We start from the raw sequence: 12595 nt of genomic DNA, 5'->3' as shown, positions 1-12595 counted from the left end.
TAAGGTGTTGTTGTAACAGGATAGCCTAGCAGGAAATACCTAGCATCTTCACCTAAAAAAAATTGGGATCACAATCACATGCCATAGCTGATACTAAAATATAACTGATTTTTCCGGTACACCACTAATGAAGTCTTGAAGTGTTTTAAAATTCATTTTACATTGATGAACTCAATTTAAGTTAATTTCTAGTTTTTATCATAGGAATTCGTTACATCTAAAGCACCCTATTCTAAAAGTGTGAAATTCGTCACCTGACCAAAATTGAGACCCGGATATTTAAATTGCAATCTAACGTCATGACGCTCTAGCTAGCTGGTAGTTTCCAGCTTACTCAATCATCGATTTAACTAGCGTGTGTTAACTGAGACTAAAGCCACAAGACACACGATCACTAGTTCAGTTTAAATATCAAACTATTTACATATAGATATTATGTGATGCAGATTTTCGTATTTATGCTCCCACAAAACATTACAATAAACAAGTCAACTTAATTAAAAAAATTAAAAGCACGACTGTTCTGTGTATTGATTTTTTTTAATTTATAGCCTGTGTCACTCAGGATGATGTAAGGATTCTAACGATACCGCATACCTACATCCAAATTTCATACATTTAGAACTTATGGTGGAACAAAAAACTCACATAATTATACGTAGGTACGCGACAGGTTGAAATGACAATCGGGAAGGGAACGCCCCCGCGCTAACTCGGTGCGGGCGAGCGCGGGTGACGTGCGGGTGTGCGGGGCGTCCCCCCGCATCATATCCCGATTGCCATGACCTGTCGCGGACTATACATGAACCCCGAAAACATTACACTTGTTTTCTGGGTAGCCGTGTAGTAAGATCTGCTCTGGTCGCAAGTTATATTATGCTTTATTAACCCAATCCTTGTGTTATTATGCTAATAGGAAGCAATAATTAAGCGCAACTACCTAGGTACACGAAGTTTTAACGTGACTGCACCAGAAGTAGGGTAATATTTTTAGGGTATAAATATGTATGTGTTTTCTTATCAAATATGTAGGTGCTTTAGAATAATTTATAATAACAAACACCAAGTGTCATTCCTTCCAAAGCACATTTTCCATACTAAGTTTTTATACCATAACAATGCAAAAAGGCTAGATAAAGAAGGAGGAATAGATTGGAGTCGCAGCGCGCGACCATCACGGCGCGGGCGTGTAAAATCGACAAGATAGGCCTGGGGCCGTGCGACAGGTCCACGATTATCAACGCATTCAGCCTGGTCTGGTGGCAACCTGTCGCATCTTTCACGCAACTACGTTTTTGCTTAGATAACTAATGGGGATTCCACGCGCACCTGTGTTTTGTCTCGTGCTACGCTGCCAGGCTTATAAATGAGTAGGCAAGTAAATCGTAAATTGTAAAATGTAGTAACATTTCTTAATACTTTTACTTGGGAACTTTTCTTTCAATTCATGAAGAAGTTATAAAGTATCTTTATAAAGTCAAATTGAAAAGCTAATCTATTAATCTGATTTATTGTTGTACTTAGGTGCCTATCTGTATTTATCTCTTCAAGAATATTAAATTTGGATTTGCTTTATAAACCGGAATAGATATATTAACTATTATACCTAGTATACCAAAGTATAGCTCTTTCTTGCTTTTATTAGTGAAAGAACTTTAATTGTTATAATATATAAATTCGAAGTATTTTACTGTATCGTAGAAACTTGATCTATTCTTAAAAACTTTTAATGGCAGTTTGAAATCTCCGGATAGAGAACATTATCTGAGTATTATTATCTGATATTCAAGCTCCGATTTCATGTTAAACGCTAAAACCTGCTAAATAGGTAGGTATAAGTATTTAAGTTGGTTTGTGATCATCGGTCATCGGTAGCTATCATAAATTAGTTATAACTTAAAGATTCTACAATACATACTCCATACTTAATATTATAAATGCAAAAGTGTGTGTGTCTGTCTGTCTGTCTGTCTGTCTGCTAGCCTTTCACGGCTTAACCGTTCAACTGATTTTGACGAAATTTGGTACAGAGGTAGCTTGCAACCCGGGGAAGGACATAGGCTACTTTTTATCCCGGAAAATCAAGGAGTTAACACGGGATTAAAAAAACCTAAATCCACGCGGACGAAGTCGCGGGCATAGTCTAGTAATATAATAAAATTAGCCACTTCAAAAATACTTCTTTTGTTTACTGCATATTATTACATACTATTCTCCAAAATATTATGTACAGTTAGGTGTACCTAAACCATCTCTCTAAATTGAATTCAATAAAGCTAATTTTATTACTATAACGAGTATCTTTTTAGAAATTACATTATTTCGTAACTAGCGACCCGCCCCGGCTTCGCATGGGTGCAACGTAGATACTAATGTGGTGTCATTGAGGTGTCATTGCCTCGGAAACTCTCAAATGAGAGGATTTTTTTTCCGACCTAATTCACATTATTTTAATTTCTCTAGGGATCTCTAATTTTTTTGAGAATTAAACTATAGCTATAAACCTTCCTCTTGAATCACTCTATCTAATGGTGAAAACCGCACGCGTTCATCCTTTACGACTTTATTTTATACTATGTAGAGATAGGAATATACCCAGTGCAAGTGCAGGAGACCTCTCGAATCGACGTTATGCATCAATGCGTCTTTCGTCACGACAGGTGCAAGCTACGCAAGTACTGCAATTTTATAGAGAGAGAGCCAGCGCGTGCCAGACCTTCGTTATATTATAAAAGCTAGCTTTCTCTGCATATTATCCTCAACACTGGGAGGAATGTTTGTTTAGATCATGGTGGCTTTGGGACATAACTGGTAATAAAGGTGTAAAAATCATACGTCTTATAAAGTCTAATTTTTTTTTAATTTTCTTCGGATTAGTATCAGAAATCACGTCATGCTATGCAAACTTTTAGTCGCACTGCAACGTTAGCAAAGTCGCACTGAGAGCAGCTTAATCGTTACTTAAGGCATTAATTAGTATGGATAAGGAATGCCTTAAGTAACGATTAAGCGACTCTGAGTGCGGCTGTTAAACTGTAAAGGTTTCTGGCGGGGGGTTGCCGTGATACTAAGTGTCTGGCAATGCATGACGTGATTTCTAATACTATTCTGAAGAAAGTATAAAAAAACTAGACTTTATATTTTGTCGCATCGATGTAAGATTTTTTTACACCTTTATTATAAGTAACGACTTATCTCCCAAAGCCACTATGATCAAATCAAACATCCAAACAAACGTCCTCCCAGCATTGGGGACAATATGTAGAGAAACTTTCAGCTTTTATAAAATAACGAAGGTCTGGCACGCTCTGGATCTTAGTCCATCAATATGACTGCTTAAACAATGTCGACATTAAACGACGTTGACCTTAACCAGGCATTAAGTACTTCTAACCTTTAGATTCTCGCACCATAAAACTGTACATAGAAGCAGATATTTTCATACAAAAAGACCATCTTGATTGTTTACAAAGTATTGTATTTAGTGTACCTTTATTTTTTACTGTTGTAATATTGTGTTTCGTTATACTTACTTAATAGCAAAATGTCATTCTACTTTATGAATTAACGTTAAAAAGTAGATAAGTACCTAAATAGTTGATATGGTGCAAATTAAAATTTAAAACTTACCTCCATTTCCAGCGTTTGTTATAGTGACCCAGAAGTCGATAGTCTTCTCAGGCCCTAATTCCTCAAAGTCCCACTTCTTTTTAACTTTCACCACACCACTTGGTTCAACTGCAACCCACGCATTGTCGTCTCGAATCTTGAAAGTTTCTCGATCAGTCTCTTTTTCGAGTGTAAACACAGCACGTCCTTCGACTTCACCGTCAGCTTCACTGAATTCTATGCGTTTTGTTGGGCGAACCGCACGTGTTACTCTTCTCTTCTCACGATGAAGAATCGGTAACTGTTTTGGTTCACGGATAGTAAATTCGATAAATACTTGAGCAAAATGACTTTTTCGCGGTGGAGTTCCAGTATCGTGCGCCAAAACTTGTAGTTCCGCTTCATGACTATCGGGTTCGCCAGCAAGTATCAGTTCTCCTGTTTGCGGCACTATGACAGCAAGATTGGTAGGGGTCTTGATGGAATAGTATATGCGATCTCCGTCTGCATCAAAAGCATTCACTTTACCGATATTTGAATATCTTTGCCAATGCGCTGTACCATTCCGGCAATTACTGTCACAAGTACCGTTCACAGTAAAATAGTATATTTCCTGTTCAAAAGTGGGGTCATGGTCATTCTCGTTTGTGACTGTGATTTGAACTGGCAGGTTCGCCTTACTTGCACCATGCAAATCTGTCGCTTGAATAACTAAATCGTAAATATTTTTAGATTCGGCGTCCAACGGTTGCGTAGCAATTATTTCTACATCACCATCCGTTATGACTGATCTCACATCAGAGTTGCTATTCTGAGCTTTATCACGAAGAGCAAAAACAGACTGTTCATTACCTTTTACAATCTTATAAGCTATAGGACCCACATTAATAAGCGCAGTGGCTCTTATAGGTGGGAATTCTACGACAGTTCCAGCCGGAGCATTTTCGGAAATCTCTCCATGTAAACCATTCGTTTCGGCAAAATGAAGAATTTTTCGACGATCCATGACTAAAAGATGTATCGAATGAGCCGAACTGCTAAACGGTGTTTGTTCTAATATAGCCAGATTGAGAGGCTGGTTTAACAGTGGAGCAAGATCAGCTGTTGTCATAAGAAGTCCATCGTCCAGTAGTGTGAAATACGGGGCATATTCAGGATCGAGTAGCGTGTACCGCGAATGATTCCCGACGAAATGGCGGACGGCGTGGCCAGGGCGGACGTCGTGAGGCAAGAGGATAAGTGCGCTCGTCTCAAGCGCTATAGTTAGGACGTAGAGCAATGCTGCTCCCGCCAACACAGAGCGCGCCATAGCTCTTATGAGGAACGTTTTCAATTACCCCGACATTTCCATCTGCAAAAAAATAAAATTCTATAGACGCATCTAATAAACATCAGGTTCAGACCGGGGGCGCGGCGACGCTACTTGAAGATTTCATTCTTAAGCTATATGAAAGTTTTTTTTTTGTTGAAAATTTGTTTTTGTTTTAATTAGGCTTTATATTAGTAGGTAGGTAAGTGATTTAATAACTTTTGTATTTCATCATGATTAACCTATTACCGGCTCACTACAGAGCGCGGGTCTCTTCTCAGAGTGAGAAGGGTTTTGGCCATAGTCTACCACGCTGGCCATGTGCGGATTGGTAGACTTCACACAACTTTGAGAACATTATGGAGAACTCTCAGGCATGCAGGTTTCCTCGCGATGTTTTCCTTCACCGTTAAAGCAAGTGATATTTAATTAATTAAAACGCACAAAATTCCGAAAAGTTAGAGGTGCGTGCCGGGATCGAACCCCCGACCTCCGATTAGAAGGCGGACGTCCTAACCACTAGGCTATCACTGCTTTTGTATTTACTTTTATTAAAAAAGTTGAACGTCGCTGAAATAGCATGAGTAACTAGGTATAGGCAGTTAATAGGTAAGTATAGATACCCTATTTTACATTAGGTACGTTACTTGACGAACTTCCCTGAAACTGACGAAAAAAGCACGACAGTAGAAAATTGGTACCTAATAGGTAGGTAGACGCAAAACTAAGCACCGGAGTAACCGACAAGTCTTTGGACGTGATCAGCCCTCAAACATTACAAAATCTGCATTAAGTACTAATGATTACAGACATTCAATCTGAAGCACATATTCCCATTTCCCACAGCAACTTCTCAGCTAGTTACCTAGTTCGATGAGTTAAGTGGATGAGTTAACCTATGCACAACTTGAGCAAAACAAAATAGGTAGGTACCTACCACCTACGCCATAATTATGTAGTTAGTGGATCTTAATTTTCGTATAACGTAGGTAATTAGGTACCTACTGGAAAAAACAATTCTGTCTTGGTCGGGACGTATGACAAGACACATCAGTCCGGGAATTAAAAAAAAAACATTCGTTTCGTTGCCACTAGTCCATGATGGAACTATTGATTTATTTAACAATAGCTCCGTTTTAAAAGGATTCTGAAAATAATGGAACTAATATTCAATTTTTTATCACTATAGTTCCACATTATTATTTTAAAAATCGGCTTATTTGGTAGGTACTAGGTAGGTAGGTAAAATAATATGAAGAGTAAACAAGTTGAGTAGTTACTGAAGAGTTAAGCAGCTAAGTCATATTTTATGATCATAGGTTTTTAAGCCTAGAACGCCTAGAAATTCATGGTTATACCACACTCGTGTGGTTATACTGTGGTTATTCCTAGTGCTCAGGCTAACAAATAAATTAGAAGGTAGGTATTTAGCAGATTCATAATACGAGGGGGGCATGATAGCGCAAGATGCGCGGCGGAGACGGCATCGGCTTTAGGGCGGCGGGGCAGCTAGCACACATGCAGAGCTTTATTTAGGCGGCAGGCGGCAACGCCAGCGTCTCGCGACCCGCCGCCGCCGATCAATACCCTCTTTGCGCCGCCGCGCGTCGATTTGCGAGCAAATCTAGACTGTATGCGCTCCAGTTCACGACACACCATCAAATATTTACACACTTATTAAACTGAATAGAAAACCCATGCTATTTCAGCGAATTTCACAAATATGCAGTGACTGCAGTAGGTAGGTATTTATAGAAGTCACCGACACTATGAACTTTCATATCGCCTGGTAAAATCAAGATTTTTTCACTGGGTAAATATGTACATTATAATTTTAACACTTGTTTATTCATCACTTTCTTATCTGCTTGTCACAAATAAATTATCTCCCATTGCTTTTAATTTGTAGCACTCATATCAAACACGTGGGATAGAATTGGGGATAGATGTAAACAAATTTAAAAAAATACCTATTGAGAATTTTACTTTATACATTAATTTACAAATACACTGCAAATATTTCAAAGACCCTTTTGTCATAATAGTTTTGTCAAATAATACGTACTTATTGTAGATGCGGATAAAATAAAGAAATCGTGCGTTCGGTAAATGCCTCCTTTCATACGCTACGAACCGTATGCAAGCGGCGTCAAAACGCGACTGCTGGAGCGAAATCTGCAGCGCGCGCGCGTATCGAACGTAGTAGATGACCGACCCCGCCACCCCCGCTTTTGCGCCCCTGCCTTGCTACCACTGCTACGGTACGTCTACTACGCACGATAGCATTCCGTCTGTTTCCATTTTTAGGAATTTCACCCTTTTTCTAGATCCGTAACTTATGAAATTGCCGTTTTGTAATAGAATTTAATTTTTTTTTAATGAAAAGTACCGACCCTACCATAGAGGAACTAATCGAAGTATGTAGGTGCAATGAAAGTTCATTGCCATGCTTCTGCTATAGAAATCCTGGAGACGGACGGCTGATTCGACAATCTTTTTACTGTGATCGACGACGGCTGTCTGACCGACAGATTGCGACTGCCTGGTCGGTTGGCTTGACTGTGACTGTCTGACCGAGTAAGTAGGTATCTAACAAGTTACTACTATTTCATCATCATGATCAACCCATAGCCGGCTCACTACTGAACACGGGTCTGCTCTCTGAATGAGAAGGATTTAGCCATAGACCATAGTCCACCACGCTGGCCATGTGTGGATTGGCAGACTTCACACAACTTACAAACATTACGGAAAACTCTCAGGTATGCAGGTTTCCTCACGATGTTTTCTTTCAGCGTTAAAACAAGTGATAATTTCTTAAAGCGCACATAACTTCGAAAAGTTAGTTACGTGCCCGGGATCGAACCCCTGACTTCCCGTATAGGAAGTGACACGTCTTAACCACTACGCTATCTCAGTTTACTATCTACCTACTTAATAACCCGGTATTTAGTTCAGGGGTTTCAGTGTGAAGCGCACCCAGAGTCAGACACAAAATTTGAAAAATTCAGAAAAATCTCTACCCACGTTATAAATGCGAAAGTGTTTAACTATTGTATTTTTATAGCAAAAATACTATGAAAACAAAAAACCATCCTTCTCATAGTTTTTCTAAGACCAGTTTCATTTAATGGAAATCAAATATCAAATTAAAAACTATGTTGTATAAACAGTTTATTAAAACAATAATTATTTTATAGACTAGTATAAAAATAGCCAAAGCTACACAACTGAGCAAATATTTGATTGTAATTTTTGAAAGGTAGGTAAGTAAATAAATATAAGTAGGTACTAAGTAGATATGTGTACCTACCTACAGTTTTATAATTTTAACATTTCATATTATAATAATATGCTTAAAAGTATCATATAACAGCTTACAATATGTAAAAACATCATAGGCAAAATAATTTACCTACTGTCAGTAATTTAGATTCATAGGTACCTAGGTATTTATTTATTCAGCAGCCCACAAGGTAATGTAATAGTTACATAGTAGTTAAAGTAATTTAGATTGTATGAATTTGACTATTAATGAACATTAGTTTGAGATCTATACAGTTATACTTCTCAAACACAGAATCTCTTAAAATAAGTATACAGAAGAGTTACTTCCAGAGTACCATCAGTATCTACAGGACACAGCTAAAGTTTTTAATTTTGCTTTCAGATAGATACTACTACATGATGTGGGTATCAAAGAGTAGAGATACAAGTGCTTTTGAATCAATTCATAAGTGCTATTAGTCTAAAGATCCATTCGTTGAGACAGACAGTCATACAGTATGAGTGACAGGGACAACGCTCTAAAAATCTGAAATGTTATTCTAAAGGCAGATGTACATTACTTTTGGCCGGGTACTGTACTTAATCGATTTCATATTATGGCAGCTTAGTTTTAACTTCAAAATAATCATTAAAATTCGATTTGTAAAATGCAAATTAATCATCAAAAACACTTTATTTGGGTTAGGTCCATCAATATAAATGACAAGATATGCCCAAGCGAACAAAATTTTTCACGGTTTTGGAACCAAATAAATCAGCACCACCACTTAGATACTAATGCATTGGTGCTAAAGCACCACTGAATCAGTGTCATTTTGTTTGTTCAATAGCCCTGTCCATACAAAGTAATATATAAGTCAATGGTTAGGTTTCATATTTTTAGAAGGTTAGCCCCAGCGTCATACTCATATAGTCTCTCAATATTTTTGATTGCTGTACATAATTATTGTGATTGTACAAGTACAATATATTCACCAAGAAGATTGAATGTAATGATTGTTGAATATTTGCAAACACTTCACTTACCTTTAATTAAAAATATCAATTATTAACATTAAATGTCCTCTTTTAAAGACTATCTTTCATTAATTTATGTATTCCTATTGTATTGTATACAAAATTAGGTAAAATAAAAATCACATATTTTGTCAAAATAGTACAATGCTTTTCCATTGCAGGGTCAAAATTTCTCCTAGAACAAAAAATATATTTTGCACTATGTGCAGCTGTACTATGGTAACATAATATGTTACCGATAATTTCAAGCTAGATATTGTGAGTAAATTGCTTAGGTGGTACACTGTCACTATTGTTCTTGTATCTTATCTCCTTTATAGTCAACTGCTTTCCCTGATGGATCCTTTGTAAATGGCTTCTCATATCATAGGAACGGGAAAATGACCTATGGCATACTGGACACTGTGTTTTACCTGCATGAGAGTCTTTGTGCAACGTTAAGGATGTAGGATGTTTAAATCCTTTGGGACATAATTGACATCGAAACTTGGCCAGGTCTGATTCTGAAAACATTTAATTTCTTAGTTAGACATGTAATAGTAACAATTAAATTAGTATTTAACATGGCCAATTTAAATAATATCTGTCCGGACTCCGGGCTTTACTCACGTGTGTAGTTAGCCCGACTAGTTTCGAACCCATACGGGTCCTTTTTCAAGGGAGTCCGTATGGGTTCGAAACTAGTCGGGCTAACGTCGACTACACACGTGAGTAAAGCTGGGACAGATATTATTTAGAATGGAAATCACTCACGGTAGTTTAAACGCTAAAATGGCCAATTTGTTGTTTATTGTACACAATTTCAAAACTAAACTAAATTGACAGGTCTAATCTAGTGCTTTTTTCTCCAAAGAGATCTTCATTATGAAAGAGATAGCAATATATATTTTAGAACTGTCATTTTAGATTAGTTTGGAGAGTACAACAGAATTAACCACATTGTGAAGATTATGAGAATGATATACACAAACAAGTTATTCAGATTACTTATCAACATTTGACATTCAAAAGGTCAATGAAATTCAGAACATTCTAACTATAAGTTTTACACATTATGAAAGAGAACTACAAAATATACTTGCCTGAATTAGTTTTATCAGTTAAATCTTCAGCTGATGTTGATTGTGTGTCAATTTGCATTTCTTCACTAGTAGATGCGATTTGTTTTTGTTTCGTGATACCAATGTCTATTTTTGATGTCTCAGGCTGTGGTTCTTGAACTTCTATCTCACTATCTTGGGAAGTTACTGAAATGTCTTGTGGAATGTTATCGCCTCTACTCCAAGGTAGGGTCGTTAAGTTCACAGGCTCCTCAATAATGACAGGCACAGGAAGATCATTAGCTCTATTAGATTTAGAACTTAGGTCTAAAGAATTGTTGTCGCTGATTCTAAGTTGATTACTTGACGATTCTTCTTCCACGTTATCAGTCAAACCCTTAACCTCTAAAAGCTCTGCAGTTATTAGAAAGGATTCCAACTGTTCCTGAAATATGTTCACCTCACCATGATACATGAAATTAATAATTGCATTGAGATCCTCGAACTTGAAGTTTCTAAATATAATCACAGGATGCTGGCAGGGGTTTTCTTTAAAAATTTGTCTAAAATAACTGCTGCACGCTGATAGTAACATTTTGTGAGCCCTAATTTTGCCACCATCGCAACATAGGGTCACGTCGACCAAGTCATTTTCAAATCTAAGTGCATTAAAGGCCTCCGTTACGTGAGTAACATAATTATTCCACCGCAAAGAAAACTGTGGTGCGTTATTCATTTTTTTACAATAAGTCTATCTAAATTAATGAGAATTTTTTAGAATATTGAAGTAATTTTTATTTTAAAACAAAACCTAAAAACATCAGTTTTTTTTTTTTTTACACAGAGTAATGAGCACAGGTACTAGTAATGATCCATTTCTTAATTTATTTTACGGCCCTGGATAACAGTCCTTTAAGGAATGTCATTCCAATCACAGAGTACATTATATATACTGGAATATATTCCAATGTACTCTGTGGTGATTACATCGTACAAACTCTTTGAGGACAGTCCTGTAATTATACTCTTTGCTATAGGTAGGTACTATTCTCAGGTACTATTCTGTGGTGATCTGTGATTCTGTGGCTATAGAGTAATAATCATAGATTATCTACTATATACTAGAAATAGATGTGCGACTCTAGATTTCTTTTTCAAAGTTACGCGTGTACTCACATCTAGAGGGCACTAAAAGCGCGCTAGGCGTGCGAGAGCGCGAAAATTTAAATGCTATTTAAATGTACTTTACTAGAATATTTTATATTTTTGGAACACGTTTTAAATAAACATTAATAATTCCATTAACGTTTGTTTAAAACATGTTTAAAAATATATATTACAAGACTATGACTCTTTGAGCTACTTAATTATAACTATATTATAGAAAGAAAAAGGTTTTAAGGTTTTGTAAATATTTATTATCATAAATTCGTAACTAGGTAGATACATAAAATACAATAGAATAGAAAACAATACGAAGTGTATGTAAACACTATAAAATACATACCCAAATTCAAGACCCGCAAGATTGTGAAATAATTACTATTCAAATTTAACATTTTCGGTTATTTACTTTTAATAATTTTCAAATTATTACCACAATTGGTGTATTTGTGTAGTCAGAAAACAATAAAATAATTGTTATATGAGCCAAAGATAATTAACATAAAGCTAGCTTTAAGTTTTATTGTAATATTCAAAATAAAAAAAATTAACATAAATTATATTAAATAAAATTCCCTGTAAATAAACTGTAAAATAATAAACATAAATTATACTAAATCAAGTAATCAATAAAACCAATCTACTAGATTGATTTTATTGATGGGAATTTATGTTTACTAGCTTATGCCCGCGATTTCGTTCGCGTGGACTACACAAATTTTGAACCCCTGTTTCACACACTTAGAGTTGATCTTTAACAATGAGATTTTAACATATGAGCTTAATAAAATATGTCATACTGCAAATTGCAAAAATATTAACTACAAAACTTTATAGACACTTCAAAACTGACAGAGTTTCATACAAACTTCAAACCCCTATTTTATCCCTTCAGGGGTTGAATTTTGAAAAATCCTTTCTTAGCGGACGCCTACGTTATAATAGCTATCTGCATGCCGAATTTCAGCGTGATCCGTCCAGTAGTTTGAGCTGTGCGTTGATAGATCAGTCAGTCAGTCAGTCAGTCAGTCACCTTTTCCTTTTATATATAGATTATATTATATTTGACTAGTGCCACAAAGGCAGTAATATTAAAAACATAATTACACAAATTAATCACACAGGATTGGCAAGAGTCTGTGATCAATCTACAATTAACAATTTAATC

At 36.3% G+C, this 12595-nt stretch overlaps 2 protein-coding genes across 8 annotated transcripts in view; both read right to left on the bottom strand.

Annotated features, from left to right (window-relative positions):
• The window catches only part of CadN (neural cadherin), a 452548-nt gene extending 445474 nt beyond the window's left edge, over window positions 1–7074 (bottom strand). For all 7 annotated transcript variants that reach the window (XM_069501144.1, XM_069501129.1, XM_069501134.1 and 4 more), the window contains exons 1-2: window positions 6984–7074; window positions 3631–4960 (exon numbers count right to left, since the gene is read on the bottom strand). In XM_069501144.1, the coding sequence (XP_069357245.1) occupies window positions 3631–4918 (1288 nt within the window). In that variant the 5' untranslated portion in view covers window positions 4919–4960; window positions 6984–7074. The remainder of the gene's footprint in view (window positions 1–3630; window positions 4961–6983) is intronic.
• Window positions 7075–8075: 1001 nt separating this feature from the next.
• Window positions 8076–11111, bottom strand: LOC117986237 (broad-complex core protein isoforms 1/2/3/4/5-like). The gene is made up of 2 exons (XM_034973074.2): window positions 10306–11111; window positions 8076–9726 (listed from the first exon to the last, which is right to left on the bottom strand). The coding sequence occupies exons 1-2, from the start codon at window positions 10997–10999 to the stop codon at window positions 9473–9475; spliced, it is 948 nt and encodes a 315-aa protein (XP_034828965.1). The 5' UTR covers window positions 11000–11111; the 3' UTR covers window positions 8076–9472.
• Between the last annotated feature and the right edge of the window lie 1484 nt (window positions 11112–12595).

This window comes from Maniola hyperantus, chromosome 1 (assembly GCF_902806685.2).
Source record: "Maniola hyperantus chromosome 1, iAphHyp1.2, whole genome shotgun sequence".
Taxonomy (NCBI): domain Eukaryota; kingdom Metazoa; phylum Arthropoda; class Insecta; order Lepidoptera; family Nymphalidae; genus Maniola; species Maniola hyperantus.
The sequence above is the reverse complement of the archived record's forward strand: the minus strand, read 5'-3'. Positions and strand labels throughout refer to the sequence as shown.